A 24258-nucleotide genomic window follows, 5' to 3' on the forward strand; every position below is an offset into this window, starting at 1 on the left:
ACAAAAACAGGCTGTCTGAAGGTGGTAAGAAACTTAAAGTTAAAAATTATTTAGTGAGTTTAGTGAGTTTTAGAGTTTTCTGTAGTGAATTCCAGCTCACTGGTGCACATTTCAGAACTTTATAATGTTGTACTTTCTAGTGGACGGATTTTTTTTGGGGCTTGGAGTGTCTATAGGTTTAGCCGAGACCCAAGTGGAAATACAAAAACACCTTTATTTTTTAAAACAGGGCCTTCATCCTTTATGAGTTTTAGCAGAGACAGTGATAATATGAATGTGAAAATGCAGCCTGAGACTGTTATAGAGAAACATTGAAAGTTGCAGGATCATAATGAGCTAATACTCGACTGATTTATCACACTACAGCTCCAGCTCCCATCTGCTCAACTAACGGCTGCATGTGATTCTGAAAAGCTGATATATATTATCACACAATACATGGACATAATTAACTTTTATGTAGCTCAATATTGCTCGTTATGTTAATTAATAGGACATAAGAACTCGTGAATTAACATGAATTCCAATTAAAACGAGCCGTTAAAGAGTAACTAAACTGGCTGATTTTAGCTGACTCCACTCTCAGCTCAAATTTGAAAAATGCTACAAATGGGAGGAAGAGTTTAGGAGGGGCACTGGGTGATGTATGGGTTTAGAGGCAGGCAGGAGGGAGAGCTGATTGTTAGGTTTTTACTGGTATGTTTTATCTGATTATGAAAAGCTGCTGAGTGCTGGAGCTCACCTTATTCTTCCTGTTAGACAGATTGATCCGTAACACACCCATACCATGCAGGACACACTTCATTGACGTCAGGAGATTGTCCAGAACCGCAGGCTGTACAGTTAAAATACACAAGGCGCGAAAGAGAAAACATAAAACTTAAAAATAAAATCCAATTTATTTATTTGTAGGCCCTACACAATATTACATTTACGATTTATCACACGATATATGAACATAATCTAACTTTTTTTTACCTCAATATTGCCCTTTATGTTTATTAATAGGCCTTAAGAACTCGTTAAGTCAATTCCAATTAAAACCAGTGGTTTTGTTAATAATTAATAGCAAATTTTCCTTTAAAAAAACGTATGCTGAATTGCATTGTTTTTTATTTTTTCTTTGCTATTATGGCTAATTGGCACCTGATTAGTGTAATAAAACAAATAATCATCATTTTACATGATGCAGATGCAGTCTGAGAAAAATGATGTCCACATATGAGGACTTTAGTTTTATATTTCAATAGAACACATTGAAGTCACAATTACTAATGATATGCAAAACATTTATTTTGTGCTTGAACACAGCAGCATTTTTGCCTGATAGCTAATTTCATTATATTCCAATTTAAATGCCGGAATAAGCTTAATAATTAAAAGTTCAATAAGTCCAATTATATTATTATGCTTTTATATCATCATGAAAGGTCATGAGATACACAGCTCTGGAAAAAAAATTAAGAGATCACTTCAAAATGATCAGTTTCTCTGATTTTTATTTTATTTATAGGTATATGTAAAAAAAAATGTTACCGTAAAGCTGACCAGCTCGTCTTTAGTAAAACCCCGGCTGTAGATTATCTTCATCTGCTTCAGCAGGGTACTTTTACCACTCTCTGGAGTCCCTACACATGTTTAACAGGGATTCAAAAAAATATATATACATATATATATATATATACACACAAACAGTGTTAAACATTGTTAATCTCTATAATGTGAAAAACAATGTGTGCACATGCCTGGATTACAAATAAATATAAAAGGGTAAATTAAACACCTAGTTTTAGCTGACTCCACTCTAAGCTAAAAAAAATGCTTAAAAAAAGTAAGGGCTAGTTTGGGAGGGGCACTGGGTGATGTATGGGTTTAGGGGCAGGGCAGGATGGAAGGCAGTCACAGCGGGCAGTATTATGTATATTATAGAATTTACACATTGTGCATATTGGTATGCATATTGTCATACATTGTGATACGATGTTATCACAATAACAATAATATCACTATACTGCGATTCTGCAAAACTCAATATGTCATATACCGCAAGTAATATAATATAATAATATCAAAAGCAAAAATGTTTTTTTCACCTTAAATAAACGTATAAACGTAAAATAACGTATAAAAGGAGAGCTTATTATCAGTTGGATAATATCTGTATTATATTTACTTTAAAAAATAGTAACTAATATATATATATATATATATATATATATATATATATATATATATATATATATATATATTTTTTTTTTTTTAATCTAATAAACATGCATACCATGCTAGTCTTGTTAGCTTCCAGGATGCTGATGGCATTAGCAACGAGCATGCTAATTATGTTAGCCACCATGTTGATTTTATAAACCGTTGCTAATATTTTACTTAAATAAGCATTTTCATAGGGTTATTTTTTATTTTATGTTTACTTGTCTCTTACTATTTTTAAACCATTTTAATTTACACATCTTTTGCTTCTATGTGTATGTGTATATTTTTATAATGAATGCATTTTTTTTACTAATTGGTTAACTCAGTTTTAATTGTTTACTTTTTTATGTCCATAGTCTGACCTGATTTGTACATATTTTTATATTTATTGTTTTATTAAAATAATTGTTTAATAGAACAAAATTGCACACAGCTGATGACATGTTTCCTCTTTCTTGGTTGTTGAGTGTGGAATATGAAGCTACACTAGTGTGCGTTTCCTTCAGTAAAGCTCTCCAATAGATTCAGAAACTCACTTAGCACATTACAATATTCTCATATAAAAAGCATCAAAAATACCCTGAGACATTACACTACAGTAGCAAAAAACATATATTTTTGTCTACCCCCAAACAATACAGGTAAGTACCAGAATTTAAAAATGTTATTAAATCACAGAATATAGTTGTTCTTGACACCATTAGTATAAATATAATTTAATTTTGTGATTATTTGTACTATTTTGTACCCAGAAGAAGGATCTTCAACACGTTTGCCTCCTGTCTGCCACGTTCTCCCAGATCCTGGTCTATCTTGGCACTGTGGGCCATGGCCCTCTTCTCCTTTTCAGAGACTCTGGAGCGAAGGCTTTGCCGCAGGGACCTGGCACAGTCCTCCACAGAGAAAATAACACAGGGTTTATAAAGTTTAACCATCATAATCTCAGTTTAGTTGTAAGTGTGTAAGAGCTAAATCATCTCAGATAACCATAAATCATCCAGACTATGAAGAAACACACGAGGAATCATGTAGTAACTTAAAAGTGTTAAACCAACCAAAATAATCTGTGCTCTTATGTGGGGAGCTTTCCTGGGGCGGTCCTGATGAGTGCCAGTTTCATCATATTTCTTTTTTTTTTTTTTTTCTTCAGAAGTTCAGAATCCAAGTACATACAGTATCTGTGCTTCTGAAGCTGGAAATTCTGAATTCTAAACGTATCCTACAGATAAAACTCTTGCTCTTCCTTTCTTGAGGTTGGTCTTGATGAGTGCCAGTTTCATCATCCTAAAATGTCTGATTGTCTTGTTTGTGACTGCACTTGAGGATACTTCCGAAAATTTACTTTTGAATTGACTGGCCTTTATTTCTTTAAGTTTTTTTTTTTTTTTTTTTTTTTTTTTTACTTTTCTTTACTTACTTGATTAGTTTTTGCCATAATCTGGATTAGAACATTACTTTACTGTATTCCTGTAACTCTACCTCTTCACTACTTTACAACTGATGCTCTTAAACTAACATTAAGTGGCAAGAAATTCAAGTAGTTAACTCTTGATGAGTTCAGCACAGCTGTTAACTGAAAGCCTGAATTCCAGGTAACTCTACATTTATAAAGCTGACTGAGAAAATCCAGCAGAGATGTGAAAAACTGATCATCTAAACAAGAGGTGCTACTTTTGAAGAATCTGAAATATAAAACATATTCTGGTTTGTTTAATGCTTTTTTTTTATGTTTACCAATTAATTGTATATGTTGTTTTTCTTATTTTAGATGTCTTTAGTATTATTCTACAATGTAGAATTTAAGGTATGTGAAAAAAAAAAAAAAAGCTACTGTGTTTGTAAGTAAAGGTGCATAAATAAAACATTAGGTTGGATATTTTGACAGGATAAAAGCACCATAGGAAAATTGCTCACAGCAGAAATCTAAGCAATATAAGTTTTGACACCCAAGCCTGCCAAAATTGTGAAATGCACCTCAGGAAAATAGAAATTATTATAAAAACACATTAAAATTCTAAAATTCTTAGCCTGCGCATGCGCAGAACGGCTACATGACACATATTGATAGGTAGCACAATTCGGCAGAACACTGGTGAGACTGTGTTAGCTAGGCTAGCTAGCCAGTTAAAGTTACCTGTAAAGACGACGTTACATCAAAACAGCGAAACATTCTGCTCCTAATCGAATAAATAAGGCTGAAGACGATGTGAGAACAAAGTTTTTGAGGAGAAAATAGGTTTAAAATGTGTAAAACACCCGATTAAAAGCTACGAGTTGGCTTCTGTTTGTTAGCCTGAGTTTACCTCAGGTTTGAGTTTGGCGCCATACTGCGGTCGATTCAGCCACACGTGACCGCAGCCGCCATTCTTAACAGGTGTTATGTCAATTTACGCTATCCAGTGATGTGTGCTTCTTACTGTCATTGCGCATGCGCTGACTAAATTCTTTCCTCATTATTTATGTTTTTGTGCATTTTTGTCATAATTCTTATTTTCCACGGGTACATTAAACAACCTCTCACTGTCTGCATTTGCTGGAGTGTTACAAAAGTGTAAATTAAAAATAAATTTAAAAAAAATAATACATTATTTTTAAAAAACACAAAAGAAAAATAAATTTCCAAATCACCTGTTACATTAACTTTACCATTATACAGTGATTTAGGTTACCCAAATATTCTACCTAGATTTTTAAAATGTGATGTATTTTTACTTTTAAATACTAGTGCATCTCAAAACATTAGAATATCATTGAAAAGTTACTTTATTTCAGTAATTCTGTTCAAAATGTGAAACTCATATATTATATAGATGCATTACTCATTGATCTTTTTTAAGCGTTTATTTATTTTATTGTTGATGATTATGGTTTACAGCCAATTAAAACACAAATATCAGTGTCTTAGAAAATGTTAATATTATATAAGACCAAGTGGTACTTTTGGCAGTGTGCCAAGTCCTGCTGGAAAATGAAATCCGCATTTTCATTAAAAGTTTTTTTCTCATCAGAGGGAAGCATGACATGCTGTAAGATTTTCCTTTGATTTCCAAATGAAATGTAAAATTTACTGATGGTCAGTGATGGTTTGGAGAGACATGCCATCTGGTGGTGTTGGTCCACTGTGTTATCATTTATTTTAAGAGACATATTGACATCTAGTGGCCACACGGATGAGTCTGACATGCTGTAAGATTTTCTATTTAAAGGAAAATATAGTCTAGAAATATATTTTATGTGATGGCTAGGATCACAAAAATGGATGTTTTCATAGAATAATCCAAAATCTCATAAGAGAGATGCTACTGTTGAACCCACAACCTTACCACAGAGTCATAAATGAACTAATGCCTAGAGAAAAATAAAATGCATTTTGATCTATATAGACCAGTCATGTTATTATGACCACCTCTCTGTTACTACATCCATTATTATTTTATTCACACTGTTTTTCTGCATACTTTATTGTTATCCTCCTTATTTTTTCACCTTATTCTTCAACAATACTCCGGACCCCACAGGATAGAAAACCACCACCGAGCAGGTATTATTATTATTATTTAGGGTGTTGGGTCATTCTCAGCACTCCAACTGAGAAAATTGGTCTTCTGTTAGAAATAGCCTAGTACATACTGCTCGTCCATTCATCATGCCCAAAGGTAGTACACACTAGCCAGTCCAGTATGTGACGTAAAACAAAAGTGTCATTTAATGAATACCATAATGTTGCATGGAAAAATGTCTACTATAAATGTGCACACAAAATAACTTACAAATACATTTTATTATTAAGCATAGTGTCTTGTACATTTTCCATTATTGTAAAAATTATTTTAAAAAAACACAAAGAAAATAGCATTTGAGTCCCCACTCTCTAACTATAAACTTTACCATGTAATATAATTATTAAAATCCTTCAGAGACATAATTTTTTTGCATTGTTGTGACTACAAATCCCATAAATGCTTAATTTTCTTTTCATAATAAATCCACAATATTTAAGTTAAAATACACATTTTAGTTGTGTTCCTGGGTTTCACTCAGTCCTGTTACCATAACACACTATCCCATCTGAAACCTTCTACAACAGGAACTCCCATCTACAACATCAAGTGACATCAGCTGGTTCTTCTGGAGATCATGGGAAGACCAAAATTAAGTTCCTCATCATTTTTTTTTCCTGTATATTTGATCTTATTGTAACGATGACTAAGAAGCTCAATCTCAACACTCTGTCCTGTTACCTAAATTAATTCTTACATCTTATTGGTTTATTTTTAAAATACAAATTTTGGGAAAATTACTAGAATGTGCTCAGTGTTCTTGTTTTTAATGTCAGGGCTCTCCAGCTTCTACCAATGAAAGGTGTGGAGCTACTTTGAGCCTAAAAACAGTATAAAAAGAGATTTATCTGCAAGGGCAAGTGGGTGCCCTGAAGTGCCTATTGTAAAGAGTGCTGGGCAAAAAACTAAATTACTGGATTTTGCAAAGCTTTGGGAGAGCGGCTATTCAACAAAGATTAGTACTTTTTAATCATGATGTACTACACCCAAAATCAATTTCATACCTCTCTCCTTTAATTTCATTAATCCCATCCTAATAGTGATGTACAACAGTGAACGCAGGTGTGCTTGTTTGTAAATACACAATTTCACATTATGAATAAAACAAAAGATTCATTTTTATTTGTGATTCATAAATTATGTCTTTGAGGTCAAAAGAATAAAAACACAAGTGGTTCAGACAAATCTATCATCATTTACATTGTAACTATTTGAAGATAAATTACATATTAAACGTATTAGAAAATAGAAAACTGGGTGTAAAACTAAATGAACATTATTTTACTACAACAGACAGTATGTGATACATGCACTTTGTGATTTAATTACAGCGTCAACAAGATTAAGTTTACTTAATTGCTTTATTTCACCATTCGCTGCCTGCTTATTTGTTTTCACTCTTGTGCAGACTAAGAAATTGTAGATTACTCCGGTTAAGAGTATACTTGCACTGACATATCTGATTACTGATCTAAAATCAAGCTCTTTTTCTATAAACATGGATGTAAATCACTAAATTATTCAGTATTATTTTCTCTATTCCAAATATTTTGTGAGTTACAACACAAATAAAAAAGTTAATGGATTATTTGGTTATATCTAGGCCTAAGCAGGAATACATTTTACATAAACCACATCAAATAATTAGTTTGGGGAAATAATTGTAGTTTGCTTTTAAAAGAGCAACTCAGGGGTGAAAAACCAAATAGCCCCAGTTATAACAAACCTTTGATTTTGCACTGTAGCTTGGCCTGTGATGCCATGAGGAGGACAGCAAAGGTTCAAAGACAGTGCCAATAAACACAACCAGGGGTAAATAAAAGAAAAACACAACCAGGATTTAAAGTATATGCTTAAAAATAAGTTTTATTGTATGAATCAACAATCCTGTAGTGTCACAGCAACACCATAATACCAGCAATTCCACCTTCCTCTTCTTTAGGTCCAATAGACCCTGCAAAACATTAAAAACATGAATAAAAAATTAGTTTCAACAGTGCAGACTTTAGTCTAACTAAACTGAGAAGTCAGAATGTGGTCTGATCAGTTACAGAAGCTGACCTCACTGTTAATCAGAAGTCTAACGCGTATAGTCACATCATTTCAGACCAAACCAAACCTGAACAGAATCTTTTCTGGAACTAACCTGCCTCAGGTGAGTCCGGACCGGGCATACTTCTTCACTTCTATAATTCCTTATCTCTTACAGAATTCCTCCTGGAGTAAAAACAAATCAAATCTGTTTAAAATGTTATTCACTGTAAAGTGCATTTATTAAAAGTGGTCAATATAGTCAGTACACAGTATAAAGACAAAAAAAAAACAAGGCTAAAAGCTAAAATTGTTAGGATTGGAGGTTTGCTTTTACTGTAGTTTGCTTTTAAAAGAGCCACTTGGGGGTAATATACCAAATAGCCCCAGTTATAACAAACCTTTGATTTTGCACTGTAGCTTGGCCTGTGATGCCATGAGGAGGACAGCAAAGGTTCAAAGACAGTGCCAATAAATGCAAACACTAATCAGCAGGCAAAGCATATGCTTAAAAAGCAAGATTAAAATAATAATAAATAAATAAACAGTTTTTAAGTTTAAGTTAAAGTATTTAAGTTTATTTTTAGACTTCAGTCCAATAAACCCAGAAAAAAACACTTAATAAAGTATATGCTAAATGAATAAATAAATAAATGTATACATCACATTTACCCTTTCAATACCCCTCTTTCAGTCTTTTGAATATTTTCCATATATATATTTAATAAGGGTTAATAGAAGAAAAACGTAAAACATTAGCTAACCTAAAGTCTTCTCAGGTTCATTGTTAATTTTTTATTATTCCCACAACTTTACTGATTTCATTATATGAATCTATCAACGTCAGTAATACATATATCAATGTCATTAATAAAAGCAATAAATAAACCCAGAAAACTTTCATTATAATAAGACAATGTTCGTTTTAATAACGTTAAAACCTAAAAGACAAATGCTTAATAGCTGAAATACAGCTGCAGATAGTTAATTCTAATTCTCAGATAGTTAAATATCTAGTTATTCTAATAAACGCAGCAAAATTTTCAAAACAATGAATTGATGTCTCTTTAAACAAAAACTAAATGCAAATTAATTAATAAAAGTACTATCTGTGAAACATTAACAAAACTAGTCTTTTTTGAAGACAGGTTTCGAGTTATCTATCGAGTTTGAGTTTTTTTTTTATTTTTTGCATTATTCCCATAACTTTCATCATTTTAATTTTATAATCTTACACCGACAGTAAATTAATTAAGTAATAAATAAATATAATAAAGGGAATTATATAAGAATAAAACTTGTAAATTGTGCTTACCTGATTGGGCCTTGCTCTGTCCACGTGGCACTGAGCTAAAATGCGCATGATTTCAGATTCTTCTCCTAAAAACACAAAAAAAAAACATGTACAAACTCTTCACACGCAGCTAAAAGTGATAAATATAAATAAATAAACTTTTAAACACACATTATTAACATGAGCAGAGTAGAAAATTATGAGATAAAGGAGTTTTAACTAATTAATTGTGTTACGCTAAAGATAGCTAACCTACGCTTACCTTCCACTTCCAGTGGGGTTAGTCAGCTCCGCTCAGACTCAGGGCATTTCAGCGGAATACAGACCCAATAAAGGCTGTTTTAATACCAGAATTAAAGAGATAAAATACACAATTTGCACAAAATAAACCCATTATTTCTGGAGAGCTCAACACAGAGCTGCAGCCCGCGAACACAGCCTGAACTCAACTAACCCCACCCCCTGGACCTGTCTGCACATGCGCACATTGCTCACTTTCCGGAAACAGGAAACAGGGGGAGGAGAAAGGTGTTTGATTCAGTTCACTAAACCGACTCTTTCAATGTGTCATTTTTAATAAATTAAACATCGGAATTTTTTATGCAAATAATAAAATTAACAAAATTCCAAAACTTTTTTTCCTGTAGAACATATATCATTAATTATTATGAACAAAAAACACAATAACAAAATAAAAAAGCAGACGCTTCCATGTGTTACATTAACTTACATTAATTTGGTAAAATATCATCATAATAGTAATATAATATACAAAAGTGAATTTAGATGTGTTTCTGCCTATCATGTATCATTTCAATTTTTATGACCGTTAAAACATAAATTTGGAAATAGATAATTGGGTGTGAAAATAAATTATTTAATATTATTTAAAATTATTTAATTTGTTCCTCACTATCAGAATTACAGGAAACATGAAACAATATTCATATTCATATTTCTTTTTACTATTTTTTCACATTGTGCAACAAGAACCTATTGGAATAATTGAAATATTTTTAATTTTATTCATAATTTCTGAAATTCAGTTTTTGAGGGGCAGACATGAAAAGAAGAAAATTGAGAAACAAAATGCAATAATTAAGTCAAATTTAGTCTTAAACAATCAGACAATTGGACTAATAAACATGTTTTTAATTAGAGGTAAAATATATATTGTAGTAAATATTCTATAATAAAATAAAAATCTAGGAAACCCACTTAAGGATCTTTTCAGGGTTAGTTGACCACTAGAGGGCGCTCCGGACCTAGGCATAAATGAATGGGTTTCTATGGAGCAATTGAACAAAATCAAGTTTATAAATGTTTAATCATTTTTATACTGAACAAATACTGAATATGTTTTTTTTATTAACACAGAACAAGATCAAATGTTTTTGCACCGAATAAAAACAGTTATAAAGCTTTAAAATGACATTAACCAGGCAGTGAGCTCACAGTGGCAGTAATGCTAGCGCCTATACTGCCTAAAATCGAATCTAATCTAAACTAATTTGTGTTTTAGCTGTTTAGCTCTATTAAACTCCATTCAATTTGGACATTTTCTGATGTTAATGACAGAGCTATAGAGTGAGCTATCTCTCCATATAAACCAGCTTTCTTTATATTAAGTGACCACTGGGTGTCAGTAGTTATATTCAGTATATGTTTCCATTTGTTCACACACACATACATTAAAATAACATGTATGGATGTAAGACTTTTAGTTATATTTGCTAATATAATTGAATTAATGACTTATTCTTTGATTATAAAACGTATTAAAATAAAAAAGAGTTTACAAAAAATGTATCTTAGAAAGTAAGTTTTTATTATTTAGTTCTGGTGCGAAAAGATATGCTACAAATGTTAAGTTTAAATATATACCACCAGCCAATAGTGTATAAAAACGTGTATGGATTTACTTAGTAAATAATGCAAAGTTTACAAATTGCGTCAACCTCTGAACCCACGAAAGGGTCAGTGTTACGTTTGAGCTTGTGATTCGGCTCAAATGAGTCATTTAAAAGAATCAGAACTTCAGAAGAACGATTCGTTCATTGGCGAGTCGGTTCAGGAGAATTGTGGATTCGGTTCGATAGCTACAGAGTGGTAGTGACTTTTTGAATTTTAGTTTTGTTTTAGCTTTCTTTTTACCTTCCTTTAAAGTTTATTTTTTTCTTCTTTTATTGTTTTTTATTTATTACTTATTGTTTACTCCTTTATGTTCTTAGTTTCATTTATTTATATATTTATTTACTTATAATTTTTTTATTATTTTAGATTTTCTTGCCTATGATTTTATGATTCCTAATAAAATCTTATTTTTATCTTATTTGTTTTATATCTTATTGTAAAATATCGTATATATCTTATTAAAATGTATTTTTATTTATTATTTTTCTTTGACAATCTCTTCCCTCTGTTTTGGCTCCACTACATTGTAAATGAGGGCCCACTCTCAATGTACTCCTTTTGTGGTGCTTAAATAATTTATTACCAAATTACAGTACCATTCAAAATAAAATCAGTAGATCAGCTGCCTGATTGACACTGGGCTGATCCAATCACATTGTTAAATGCATTCCCAACCCCTTGATTAATTTAGATAATAGGATAAACCGTCAATAAAATTATTATGGCTAATGTTTTATAGCCATGGCACCATTCACCACTCAGCGGCCGTTTATAAGACATTGTGTAATTGACTGGATGTGAAAATAAGCATAGATTATTAACTTTTCTATAGCCTTTCATATGTGGTCCTAAATCGTATATGTATCCAATTCACAGAATGTGAACGGTCAAATCGGAAGTCATCCACCTTTTTGCTTTTACGCATTAGCAATAGCATTAGCGCTATGTTCTTCTCTCTCGTACCCACACTGCATCTCTTGGTGCAGCTGTGCAGCTATAGTTGAAAAAACAGCAAAAGCAAACCGCCTGTCCTTTTCTCCTCCTGGACCTGAGCATGAACTTCAGACCAGCTGTTTACTCTCCACTCCAGCAAAAGATGCTCCACATATGAGCTGCTAACTCATCCATTTCCCTTCATAAAGCTACGAGTCTCTCCTCTCTCTAATATGGGATTTTTTGCTGTTGGTGAAGAAGGAGACGTTTATACAGGTATCAATGTGCAGCATGTGAGGCGTTTCAGGGACAGATTAAAAAAAACAGGAGGATAAATGAGTTTTTAGGCTTTCTCTGTCTCATGCCATCGCGTTCAGTAGCTCCTCCATATCCACTCGCTGTTGTGTTTTTACGTGGATCTCTGTGGAAACGTGCCCCCAAAGTGTAATTACGGTGCGCAGCAGTGGACAAATAGCTATTTTATTAAACGCGAGGAGACGAAACTCAGAGGTGTGCGTCCGGACAGGACTAAAATTACCGGAGGAGCACGGAGTTCAGAGAAAAACAGTAGATAATTCAGGCTGTAATTTTCTCAGAGGACGTCTGAGAAAAACACACATATAGCTTTCCGGACAGGAAAAAAATCACAGAGGATAAAAACCCCCCATTAAAAATAAAATTACCCCAGAACCTAATCCTGTCCGGATAGGGTTAAAAAGTTGCCAAGTTGGAATACACAAACATTCAAGAGACCAGACAGACCCTCCCACTTACTGGAATCCCCTCCCACTTGCTGTATAAGCCCCTCCCATTCATTGGTGTCCATTGGTACACCATTGGTGTACGCTTAGGGCTCATCCACACTACAGGCCAAACGACTCGGCTCACTTCGATCATTTCGAATAAAGAGCCGGTTCATAGATTCGGATCGTTCGCGACCGATTCATCAGTACTAGTAGCCAGCTGAGCTGAGTAGGAAGCGGCAGCATGGAGAGCAGCGGGTGCTGCTAGTGTTCAGCCATGCTTCAGTAAACTCGGCGCTGCTGTGGAATTATTAATATTAATAATAATATTTTTATTATAATCATTAGTTCTGTATGTGAGCTCGGCTCCGCGGCAGGATGAGCTGGGGGGTGTGCAGCAGGGCGCTGGTCTGGTGCATTTTCACCGCGATCTTCACCAACCTGCTGCTAACGGTGAGTACCACGGCTACTGGGTGCACTCGTTAGCTTAGCTTAGCTTGTTAGCTTGGTTAGCTAGCGTTAGCTATCTAACGTTGGCGTTGGGGAGAATGGCTCTGTTGCTGGCTGGCTAGCTAGCTGTTAGCATGCTAACACAACCTAAAGCTTAATACACACAGATGTTGTAACCTAGGGCTAATGCTAGCTAGCTAAAGCTTTGCTCCTAGCTTATTCCAAATAGATAATTAACTAGTTAGCTTAGCTATTTAACGTTGGCACTGGGGAGATTAGCACCGAGGCTAGGTAGCTATTAGCTGTTAGCATGCTAACACAAGCTAAGGCTAAATATACACAGCTGTTATAATATTTTGCTAGCTAGCTAAAGATTTGCATTGTAAACAGTAGCTTTAAGCTTAACCTAACTAGGGTTAGCTAGCTAGCTTTGCGAATTATGCTGTTAACGTTAAATCTCTAATTAATAAATTAACCAATCAATTAAACAGTTAATCAAAAGCCTTTATTTACACTTGGGAATACAGTGAGTTTGAGGCTGAGTGATTTTTTTCCTAAACTAACTTAACACAATATTTCAGAGTGTAATTGCGATAAAGATATTTTTGGCGATATTAAACTAAACGCTGACCATTTTAAAAAAAATAATTTTGAAGAATATAGCTACTATCGCAACAAAATTGAACTTTAAGTTTTATTCAGTATAAATGAAAGGCTTATATTCAGTAGAAACAATACATATATATGTAAAAAAAAATATGTTTTTCATGAACTATAACCTAGTTAATTTATAAAGACTCAGTACAAAATAATGATAGTGTAGCAAAATAAAAAATGCAACAAAAACAGATTTAGTAACATGTCTTAAAACTAACTAGTAGTAAGGAGTATGGGGTAGTAAGGAGTTGTTGAGTAATATCTCTATTCCCTATCAGCAATATGTGCTGCTCATTTTATTAAGAACTAAAAAAATCTTACCTCAGTAATCATGTATGATTGTATGTGTATGATGTATGTGATCATGTATGTTCTATATGTTACAGTATGTTACATATTTCTACACCTTATTCTCACCATGCACATTTCATTGTACCAGATCGAGACTGCACTGTCCTGTCTGTTAAATTGTCTCTTGTCTGCTGTGTTTTTTTATATTCATTCTAGTGTTTTAGTTTTAAGTTGCGCATTCGTTACATGTTTGCACTTTGTTTGTGAATATGTGTATGACTGTATGTTTAGCTACAGACTAGATATAAACTCCTCGGTGCTGGATGCAGTTCTTCAGGTGGACTGTGATTTCCGGCTAAGAGTATGCTGTGCATGATTGGCTGCCACTGTTACGTAAGCTAAGATAGCTATCCAAATGCTGTGAAACCAAATCTATAATTATCTATCCAGCAAAAGCAACTCTAGCCACTTTTCACAGCCGCAGGATAACACCGTTGACAACAGCAACGATAGTTAGCACACAAGAAGTATCAGATAGAGATAAGAATGAGTGTCTTGTCCTTGGTTCATCACAGCATGTACTGACTTATTGCAACACTTCTGCTTGTTTGGACAATGCAGAAGTACATACTGCATTTTATAACCATTAGTAATACACCAGATGAACTAAGATAAATTTGCAGCATGCACCAAATATACCATATAATTGTGATAAACCATATTATTGTCATGTCTGAAAGTTTTATGCCTCTAAAATAATAAGTCAGTAGCATAATAATATGGTTACATAGTTTTAAAGAGTAATTAACTTTTCATACTTACAAATTGTTTAGTCATTTGAAATTAATAATGTTTTTTATATCCTTAAAACAATAAAATAAATAGAAATTAACCAATGTTTTTAAACAAAGTCCACATTTTGGCCATTTATGTTCACTTTACTGTGATCTTCTTGCTGAATACAACCTAGATTGTATTCAATTCTATATATTCTACAATAAGTCAATTATATGACTTTTTTTTTGACATATTTGACATAATGGGTCCTCCTCGGTTAGTCAAATTTATTGAGTCTGTGTATATATGTTGTTGTACGTTAAGTCGATAATATAATTATTGTGACAGGCCTAACCGAAATGTTAAAGGATTGGGGTCTATGAAATATTAACATGTAATATTTATTACATGAGTGCTTATTCACTCTAATAGCTACATTAGTAAAATGTATAGTGATGTTTGGAGGCCACATCTAGTAAACCTTGCTAAATTCTGACTATTTCTGAGGCAGCAGGTTATTAGAACATTTTTTACTTTAGTAATTAGCCATACTTAAACATGCTGTGCCTTTAAGCCCTGAGCAATTATCATTTTTTTGAGTGCATTCTAGTTACACAGGTGATCAAAACCTGAATTCTAGCCTCCAGTAATCTCTTTGTCCTGTACATCTTTGTATTCTGGTCTTCTTGTCATTGGTTCTCTCACTCTTTTATCTCTGTTTCTAGTTAGGACTGGGTTTGGCTAAAAGCATCTTAGTGGAGGATTACTCATAAATGGTTTAACACTGCTTTACCCTGTACAGCCCCCCTGTGAGTGCATATGTGGAAAAGCATCTATCTATCTATCTATCTATCTATCTATCTATCTATCTATCTATCTATCTATCTATCTATCTATCTATCTATCTATCTATCTATCTATCTATCTATCTATCTATCTATCTATCTATCTATCTATCTATCTATCTATCTATATATAATGCTAAAATAACTGTTTTTAAAAATAGAGTCGACATGCCAGCTCAATGTCAGCAAAGTGTCAAAACCTGGGATGTCCTTATCAAATTAATTTTCTTCCAAGCCCCGATTCAATACTTCGAAAAACGCATCCAATTTGTCCTTTAAGGTTTTTAAAATAAGTTTTTAATTATTACTAAAACAACTTTTTTTTACAACATTAGTAATAAATTAGTAATACATATCCATACGAATAATTTCCATGTCAATATGAATCTTTTCTTAAATTAAAAAAAAAAAAAAAATGTTATACAACAGTTCTGTAATTAACTATAGTTAACATCATTATTTTTATTTTTTAATACTGGTATTTCGCTGTATTGTTGGGAGGAAGACTAAACTAGATTAAGAGTAGATTTTTTTTTTACTGTATTATAATATCTCGCAGTGGTTTTGATTATTTTAAAAATAGAATATTGTAATATTTGTTGTGAGTTACTGAGTTTAACAGCACTTTAAAGGAGAACTTTTGGTGTTATTAAACACGTTAAAGAATACTAACCTTTGTTGAATAACCCACCTATGCTCTCCTGCAACTGGAGCTTCGACACATTTTGCCCCTGAAAAATTAGTTTTTTAGACTGTTATTCAGACTCAGAGTACCTCCACACCTCATTGGTTGAATCCGTAGAGCCCTGACATGTAAAATGAGGTATTAAAAACTTGAAAAGTGCACAAGAACCTTATTAAAACACACTGTTTGCATCAGAGACTAGGCTAGACTACGGGATGTAAACAGTGGTTTTTAATACGCTTCTCACGTTGTGAAGAATGTGAGTTCTCCTTTAATAGAGAAAATAAACGCTAGTGTATCTCCATATTCCACATTTTTTTTATTCCTGCTTGGAAAGAGAAAATGCAGTGTGTGTGTGTGTGTATATGTGTGTATATGTGAGTACGTGTGTGAGAGAGAGAGAGTCTGAGAGTCTTCAGCACAGTGAGGGTATGTTCGCAATTTGGAGGAAAATGAAGCGTGAAAAAAAGAAGCTTTTATTAATACATAAGTGGTCAAGGTGTATTCCTCCCAATGATTGGATCGGGGATGTCCCTGAAATTTTCCTTATTTAAGACTGTGTTGGTCATATCACCAAGAATTTTGCCTTATCACCCAGCCCAACATAAAATACATTGTATGATAAGCTGATAATGTAATTATACGTTGACTGTTCTGTCGCAGTATTTTGATTTAAAAGTGTTCTTTATTCCATTTTTAAGTTGTTGCTGTTTCCCAGTTCCCATTGTAGGCTGTGCTTTATCTATAGACTTTATTTTGTGAAAAAATCACACGGATTTAGTGGCTCTAACCCCTGTTTCCAGGATGAGCTGAATATGCAGAGCGTGCTCTGGAACAGGTCGGTTCATGGCCATGAATAAGAAGTGGCTGACCTGTGCTGAAGAGCATATGGCTGCTTTTCTGTAAACACTCAATACTGCGTACGCTGAGGTCTGTGTGCTAAGTCTTATCACAGGATCTGAGTGTGTGTGTGTGTGTGTGTGTTAGCGTAAGCAAAGTGTGTGATCCCTGAACTGAACCATGTTGCCATGTGATGTAGACCTACAGTGCTGTTAAAGGGGAAATGTTAAACATATCGGCTAGAACTTGTGCTAAACATTTTGTTCATTTGATATTGTTCAGCACTAGAACAACACTGATTTTCTGTATAATCTTCTGTAAAAAAAAAAAATTGTATAAGTTTTGGAGGAAAATGAAGCGTGGGTGAATGTATTGGATGCCTCAATAGGTGGATTGCTGAATTAGATGGGCTAACAAATATTTTTTCGTTCTCATTTAGATACAGTAACTGCGTTGTATTTATTATATTTTACTAATTAAATACAATATTACATTAATATAATGTAAATTACAGTGTATACCAATGTATCGTCATTATAAACAGTAAAATACTCTATTTATTTTGTATTGGTACTTTAAAAACAGAGAACAAGCACATTTTTATCACAGCATGTACATTTTTTGTCATTTTAAATCATTTCTATAGCTAAAAAAAGTTATTGCCATGTACAGCTTTGGAAAAATTAAGATGAGTTTCTTGAAGAATTTTTACCTAATTGAAAACCTCTGGAATATAATCAAGAGGAAGATGGATGATCACAAACCATCAAACCACCAAACTGAACTGCTTGAATTTTTGCTCCAGGAGTAAAGCAGCATAAAATTATCCAAAAGCAGTGTGTAAGACTGGTGGAGGAGCAGAACATGATGCCAATGTGCATGAAAAAAAATGTGATTAAAAACAAACCAGGGTTATTCCACCAAATATTGATTTCTGAACTCTTAAAATTTTATGAATATGAATAGTGACGTCTAGTTGCAAATAAAAAAGCTATTTACACATGTTACAATAGAAAAATAGGTTTATGGGCTATACAAAACATGTTTATGAAGTTCTTTGCTTTCACATAAAAAGTGCTTTTCCACTGTTCCACCAACAAAAGTAGCTTCTACAACCAGGAACGTTCATTTGCAGCGTGAGCCAGCATCTTGCCACTTTTAGTCTATCTTTAGGTTGAGCCTTTTAAGGGCTCTGACACTTTTTTTTCTATATTTTCTGAATGAAATTAGCGTAGAAAAGCATTATTTTATCATTATTTGTGGTTGGTGACCTCTGTTAGGTCAGTAATTTGTGGGCGTGTTGGTCTGAAACTAGTGGACGTCTAGGTTTTATGTGGGTTAATTGTTTTTTTATGGCTGTGAGTTTGTGCGCAGTCTTGCTTCCTGTCCCTAAACACATCCTGTTCACTGATTATACCTGTTAACAGTACAGGACTCCCTGATGTTTATCTTCAGCTGCTGTAGCTAGTGTTACAATACCAGATATATGACTTTTGATACAATACCTGCCTAAATATATCAATACTACTGAATAATACAAGAAATAAAAGTAAATATTAACAATGTGAAAAGATAATTTTGTGAATATGAAAACTTAATTTTAAATTTTTAAATTCTTTGGTATTTATCTTTATATTTGCAACTAGATATTTGTTTAATTTGATTAATATGTTTAATAGCACTCAGTACACATGTATGTCAATCAGACTTTTTTTTTTTTTTTGCAATATAAACAATTATTGATAAACATGTACATGTTATGATTACATTTACCAATAAAGCTGAGTTTATGGTATTGCACATAGACTGTATATAGCTGGACAGAGCGTCGTCTCTCAAAAGTGAAGCCACCACAGGTCGGGCGCCCCCTGCTGTTCGGCTGCAGAAAGCTGTGTAACTCCACCCATCCCCATAGGTTTCAATGGCAAAACAGAACAACTTTAAATCACGTTTTTTTCTAATATACTGTAATTCTACCTCCATTATTTAAATGAAACAGCTAGTGTAACCTCTGCTTATATTGTCAAATTTTTATATCCCCACAGAATTTGTTTTTTAAAACGTTATTCCGCTCTATTAAAAAAAGGTGTGGTTATTGTAAAAGGGCCGGTTATGGGTGGCAGACCTTCAGCTCCGCTCCGCTCTGCAGCCTGTGACCTCGAGGCAGTCCTCAGGGGTGGGGTTATTCAAATGAGTAGGCTGTCTCTCCACAGTCTTTCTCCCTCCTCTGGTTTCTACTGCGCAGAATCGGGTGTCAGGATCGCCAACATGGAGGAAGATTTTGGCTTCATTTTCATTGAATGAATGGGAACGGAGACACGGCGTCCATCTTTTTTTACAGTATCTGGTATTGCACTTTTAAATTAAAATGTGCTAATTCCTCATTTACCATTAAAAAAGTATAAAAAGAGTATTGTACTGTTTCTAATGGTGATATACTGGTATACAGTACTGCACTAGAAGAAGTGAGAGAAAGTAGTTTTAAATTCACATAATATTAATGTAATACTGTATTTTGTTAATAAATACATTATTAATATTATTAATATTATAAGGCAACACTTTTACTGTATCTAAATGAGAATGAAAATAGTTGTTAGCCCATCGAATCCAAGCAGTTTCTGTTACTCTCTAAAATAATGTTTTATACTTCCCTTTTTCAGTAGTTCTCTCTACAGCTGTAGAAAACTTGGGGCTGATAATCATAAAGTATCTTAGTTCAGGTCAGCGTATTAAAATCCGGTGTGTTTCTGGATCAATTGTGCCTTTTATTTTACAGAAAAAAGATCAGCGTTGTTTTAGGGCTAGACTATATAGCCAAAATGTGTATAACAATTTCTTGCCAGTACACCATAATCCATAATTTAAACATTTTGAACCCTGTGAAGCTCTAGTGAAGTCCATGTCAAAAAAGAGAAAGAGAGAAAAGGCAAAGCTGGAAAATAATAGATTTATTGACACGTTGGGCACAATTTGTCCAATTTCATTTTGGGCTGTACTCCCTTATGTTGCCAGCGATTTATTTAGAAATTATTGTCTGTTAATTTATCTTGAGGGCACAGCCCTCAAAAAATCACTTTTCTACTGTAGCTGTACACTGACTACTTTACACTGTATCAAAATCTTCATTATTGTCCCTTAAAAATATATAATAAATCTGAAGAAAAGTAGAATATCATTGAAAAGTTACTTTATTTCAGTAATTCAGTTCAAAATGTAAAACTCCTATACTATATAGTATGTAATATTTATTTTATTGTTAATGATTATGAAGCTTACAGCCAATGAAAACCCAAAAATCAGTGTCTCAGAAAATGAAATCTGCATCTCCCAGCAGAGAGAGGCATTAAGTGCTGTAAAAAAAAAAAAAGTCAGGGAAACCGCTGCATTGACTTTAGATTTCCAAATGGAAATCAGTGATGGTTTGGAGAGTCATGTCGGTCATCTGCTGCTGTTGATCCACTGTGTTTTATTATCAAGTCTAAAGTCAGTGCAGTTTTGTTTTCCCACAAAATCTTACAGCACTTCATATCTTATAGCTTCCCTCTGCTGAGAAAAACCTTTATGGAGATGCTGATTTCATTTTCCAGCAGGACTTGGCACACTGCCAAAAGTACCAATTGGTCTTATATAATATTCAGATTCTCTGAGACACTGATTTTTGGGTTTTCTTTGTCCGTAAGTCATAATTATCAATAAAATCAACTATAAAAGAAATAAATGCTTAATAAAACAGATCACTCTGTGTGTAATACATCTATATAGATTTATATTTGGACCTGAGTTTAGCTCTTACTAATAAGTACTGTCCTCAAAATGTTTTGGCTGCTCTTAAAAATGAAGGGAGGGCCCTCCGTCTGCTAATCACACGCTGTAAAGCCTCCAGCACCCAGCCTTTGTGTTAAATTAGTGGGTGGACCTCACCATGCCGAGAAGCAGACATTCATCAACTGTAGTATTAAAAAGAAAGAAACGTTGTGTTTCCTGCTGGGTGGATGTGTACATTATTACGCAATGGGATTATGCAATGTCTGCCTGGGTAGCGCAGATATAGGAGGAATGAGCCGATTTGGCCTCCTGTTGCTCTGACATCAGTCTGGAGGTTGAGGCAGCTGGTGTTGGGCAGTGCGGTGGAGTGTGCAGATGTTCTGAGTTTGTGTTCTTCAGAAACCAGAAACCGAGAACTCGGCTGTTTCGTAGAGGCGGGTGAGCGGGTTCTGATCTCTGTCTTCAGGTCCGTTTGAGGGCACTGGGGTGGGAGAACCTGCAGGTGTTTGGTGTTTACACAAGCTTAACTCTTGTGCACACTGTCAGGTCAGGGTAACGTAACAACGGAAAAAACGTGCAAACTTCACTACTTTGGCCTTTCATCTCAGTTATGCAAATAGTGACACGTGAAAACGAGTCTTGTCCTTGTCCATTTATAGAGCCTGGGGTTCTGGCTTTATTATAATTAAAACATTCTGTATATATACAGTAAATTGAGCATCTGTGGGGCATCCTCAAACCCTGTGTAGCTCTTACTGAACTCCATGCCAAAGAGAGTTAAGGCAAAGCTGTAAAATTATGTTTTGGTGTTAGGGTGTTAATGATTATTTTGGTAGTCGACTAATCTGATGATAATTTTCTCGATTAGTCGAGGAAAACCAGGGGTTATTCCCCCAAATATTGATTTCTGAGCTTTTAAAACTTTATGGACATGAATACTGAGGTCTAGTTGCAAATAAAAAGCTATTTTTTGTTTGTATTCTACAGAATTCTAACTTTTTACACACATTAGAATAGAAAAACAGGTTTATGGGCTGTACAAAACATGTTAATAAAGTTCTTTTCTCTCACTTAAATAGTGCTTTTCCACTGTTCCACCAACAAAAGTAGCTTCTGGAAACAGAAACGTTCATTTGCAGCCACTTTTAGTCTCTCTTTAGGTTGAGCCATTTAAGGGCTCTGACACGTCTGCATTGTCCTCCATCTCTAAAAAGAACAGGAAAGCAGCTTAACATGAGATTTAAAAAAGGCATTTAAATGTCCACATGTTGTTTAAATGTGGAGAGTACTGATATTTAGTGAATAAATATATAATCTGTTGTTTTTGGGCACTTTTGGAGACACGGACCAAGTTTCTTCAGTACAAATTAATTAGTCGACAATGAAATTATATCGACTAATCGTTGCAGCCCTAGTTGGTGTGTGTGAGATTTTGTGTTTAAGTTATTTAGGGGTAATAGAGGTGAAATGTCTATATATCTATATAAATGTCTGTATATATAATATCTAGAAAAGATATATACAGCTCTGGAAAAAATGAAGAGAGCACTTCAGTTTCTCTGATTTTGCTATTTATAGGTTTATGTTTGAGTAAAATGAACATTGTTGTTTTATTCTATAAACTACAGACAACATTTCTCCCAAATTCCAAATAAAAATATTCTCATTTAGAGCATTTATTTACAGAAAATGAGAAATGGCTGAAATAACAAAAAAAAGATGCAGAGCTTTCAGACCTCAAATACTGCAAAGAAAACAAGTTCATATTCATAAAGTTTAAAAGTTCAGAAATCAATATTTGGTGGAATAACCCTGGTTTTACATCACAGTTTTCATGCATCTTGGCATCATGTTCTCCTCCACCAGTCTTACACACTGCTTTTGGATAACCTTATGCTGCTTTACTCCTGGTGCAAAAATTCAGTCTTTATTTTTCGCTCTCAATTCCACTCTTTCTCCGCCTTTCTTCTTTTTTATCAGTTTCTTTCTCTAAATGTTCCAAGCTCTCTCATGTCTGTTCTGTAGTCCAGTCCAAACCTCCCCATGTGGGCCGGTTCTCCTGCCCAGAGAGAGAGAAATTGGAATGATTGACATCCACATGGAACTAAGTTCTGCTCGTCCTACACAACGCCTGGCCTGTTAAAACCTCTAAAATGCTAGACTTTAGACCAGGGCTTATGAAAATACTTCTGTAGAAGTTGAAAAAGTATCAACTTAAGCTTTTTAAGTGTTTAAAAAAGTACTGGTTTAAAAACTACTTAAAGTATTAAAGTAAAAGTAATATAAGGAGAAAAAATAAATAAAGCCATTAAGAACAAAAGCTTAGGCCACGCCCACAGAGTCCTATAGTGCACTACCCATTTTTTATTTTTTATTTTTTTTATATATATAATTTACTTTACTTTATCTGCCCCAGCGTATTGCCTTAATTACCCCCTGGGTTTGGCCGTGGCTTAACAGCATTGCAGCAAACACCCCCTCTGTCTTCTTTGATTGTTTCTCCCTGTGGGATTTCCTAAAGCTTTTCAAGATAAAGACATCCATTAAAGATGTGTTGCACAGAACACTCCTGGGGTTTTGTAATGGAAGTGCGAATGGCCACTGTTAGGAAATGGTATTTAAGAGCTTTTTACCTATGGGGCCATTAACAGCCAATTAAAAAAGATATTATACTGTAGTCTATTTAAACATATTTAATCATATACGAGCATTTGCGCTTAATTTAAGTTTTTATTCATGTTAACAAACTAAAATGAGTATTAAACAAACAAAACAATGCAACTAAAAATTGCAAATGCATTAAAAACAAACAGATACACATTTTAAGTTTATTAAAATAAGAAGAGGAATGTAATGCAAGGATGAGTGGACAAACTTAAAACAAGCACATTAAAAGATTATTAAGACACAAGTAATTAGAATTATACATTATGGTAAAATAAGAAAAGTTAAAAAGTAAAATTATACTAAAATTAAATTTCATAGGTAAAGTAAATGAGTAAAAGCAATAAAATGGATACTAAAAAAGGTCCCGAAAGTTGTTAAACTAAAAGTTTTAAATTATTTGACTAGTGAGCTAAGAGGTGCACTGATGCACTGATTCATTGATGCATTGATTCATTAATGCACTAATTTATTGTCGCACTAATTCATTGATGCACTGATTCATTGATGCACTGATTCATTGATGCACGGATTTATTGATGTACTAATGCATTGATGCACTGATGCATTGACGCACTGATTTATTAATTTATGG

The 24258-nt window shown here is 33.7% G+C and overlaps 2 protein-coding genes, 1 long non-coding RNA gene and 2 other non-coding genes across 5 annotated transcripts in view; 1 reads left to right on the forward strand and 4 right to left on the reverse strand.

The window, feature by feature from the left end:
* The window catches only part of LOC111192875 (guanine nucleotide-binding protein G(o) subunit alpha), a 24756-nt gene extending 20194 nt beyond the window's left edge, over positions 1-4562 (reverse strand). The window contains exons 1-4 of the mRNA XM_049468154.1: positions 4346-4562; positions 2960-3104; positions 1537-1628; positions 743-835 (exon numbers count right to left, since the gene is read on the reverse strand). Coding sequence (XP_049324111.1) covers positions 743-835; positions 1537-1628; positions 2960-3104; positions 4346-4381 — 366 coding nt within the window. The 5' untranslated portion in view covers positions 4382-4562. The remainder of the gene's footprint in view (positions 1-742; positions 836-1536; positions 1629-2959; positions 3105-4345) is intronic.
* A 2868-nt stretch (positions 4563-7430) lies between these two features.
* Positions 7431-7567, reverse strand: LOC125784534 (small nucleolar RNA SNORA50). The gene has a single exon (XR_007427316.1). It is a non-coding gene; the product is annotated as a small nucleolar RNA SNORA50 (small nucleolar RNA).
* Positions 7568-7619: 52 nt separating this feature from the next.
* Positions 7620-9571, reverse strand: LOC111192962 (uncharacterized). Its single transcript, XR_002650193.2, has 4 exons — positions 9359-9571; positions 9118-9182; positions 7918-7988; positions 7620-7725 (listed from the first exon to the last, which is right to left on the reverse strand). It is a non-coding gene; the product is annotated as an uncharacterized LOC111192962 (long non-coding RNA).
* Positions 8137-8273, reverse strand: LOC125784535 (small nucleolar RNA SNORA50). The gene has a single exon (XR_007427317.1). It is a non-coding gene; the product is annotated as a small nucleolar RNA SNORA50 (small nucleolar RNA).
* A 3326-nt stretch (positions 9572-12897) lies between the features above and the next one.
* The window catches only part of LOC103042039 (serine/threonine-protein kinase/endoribonuclease IRE1-like), a 49896-nt gene continuing 38535 nt past the window's right edge, over positions 12898-24258 (forward strand). Inside the window, exon 1 of the mRNA XM_022671406.2 lies at positions 12898-13139. Within this exon, the coding sequence (XP_022527127.2) occupies positions 13065-13139 (75 nt within the window). The 5' untranslated portion in view covers positions 12898-13064. The remainder of the gene's footprint in view (positions 13140-24258) is intronic.

Source organism: Astyanax mexicanus, chromosome 19 (genome assembly GCF_023375975.1).
Source record: "Astyanax mexicanus isolate ESR-SI-001 chromosome 19, AstMex3_surface, whole genome shotgun sequence".
Taxonomy (NCBI): Eukaryota; Metazoa; Chordata; class Actinopteri; order Characiformes; family Acestrorhamphidae; genus Astyanax; species Astyanax mexicanus.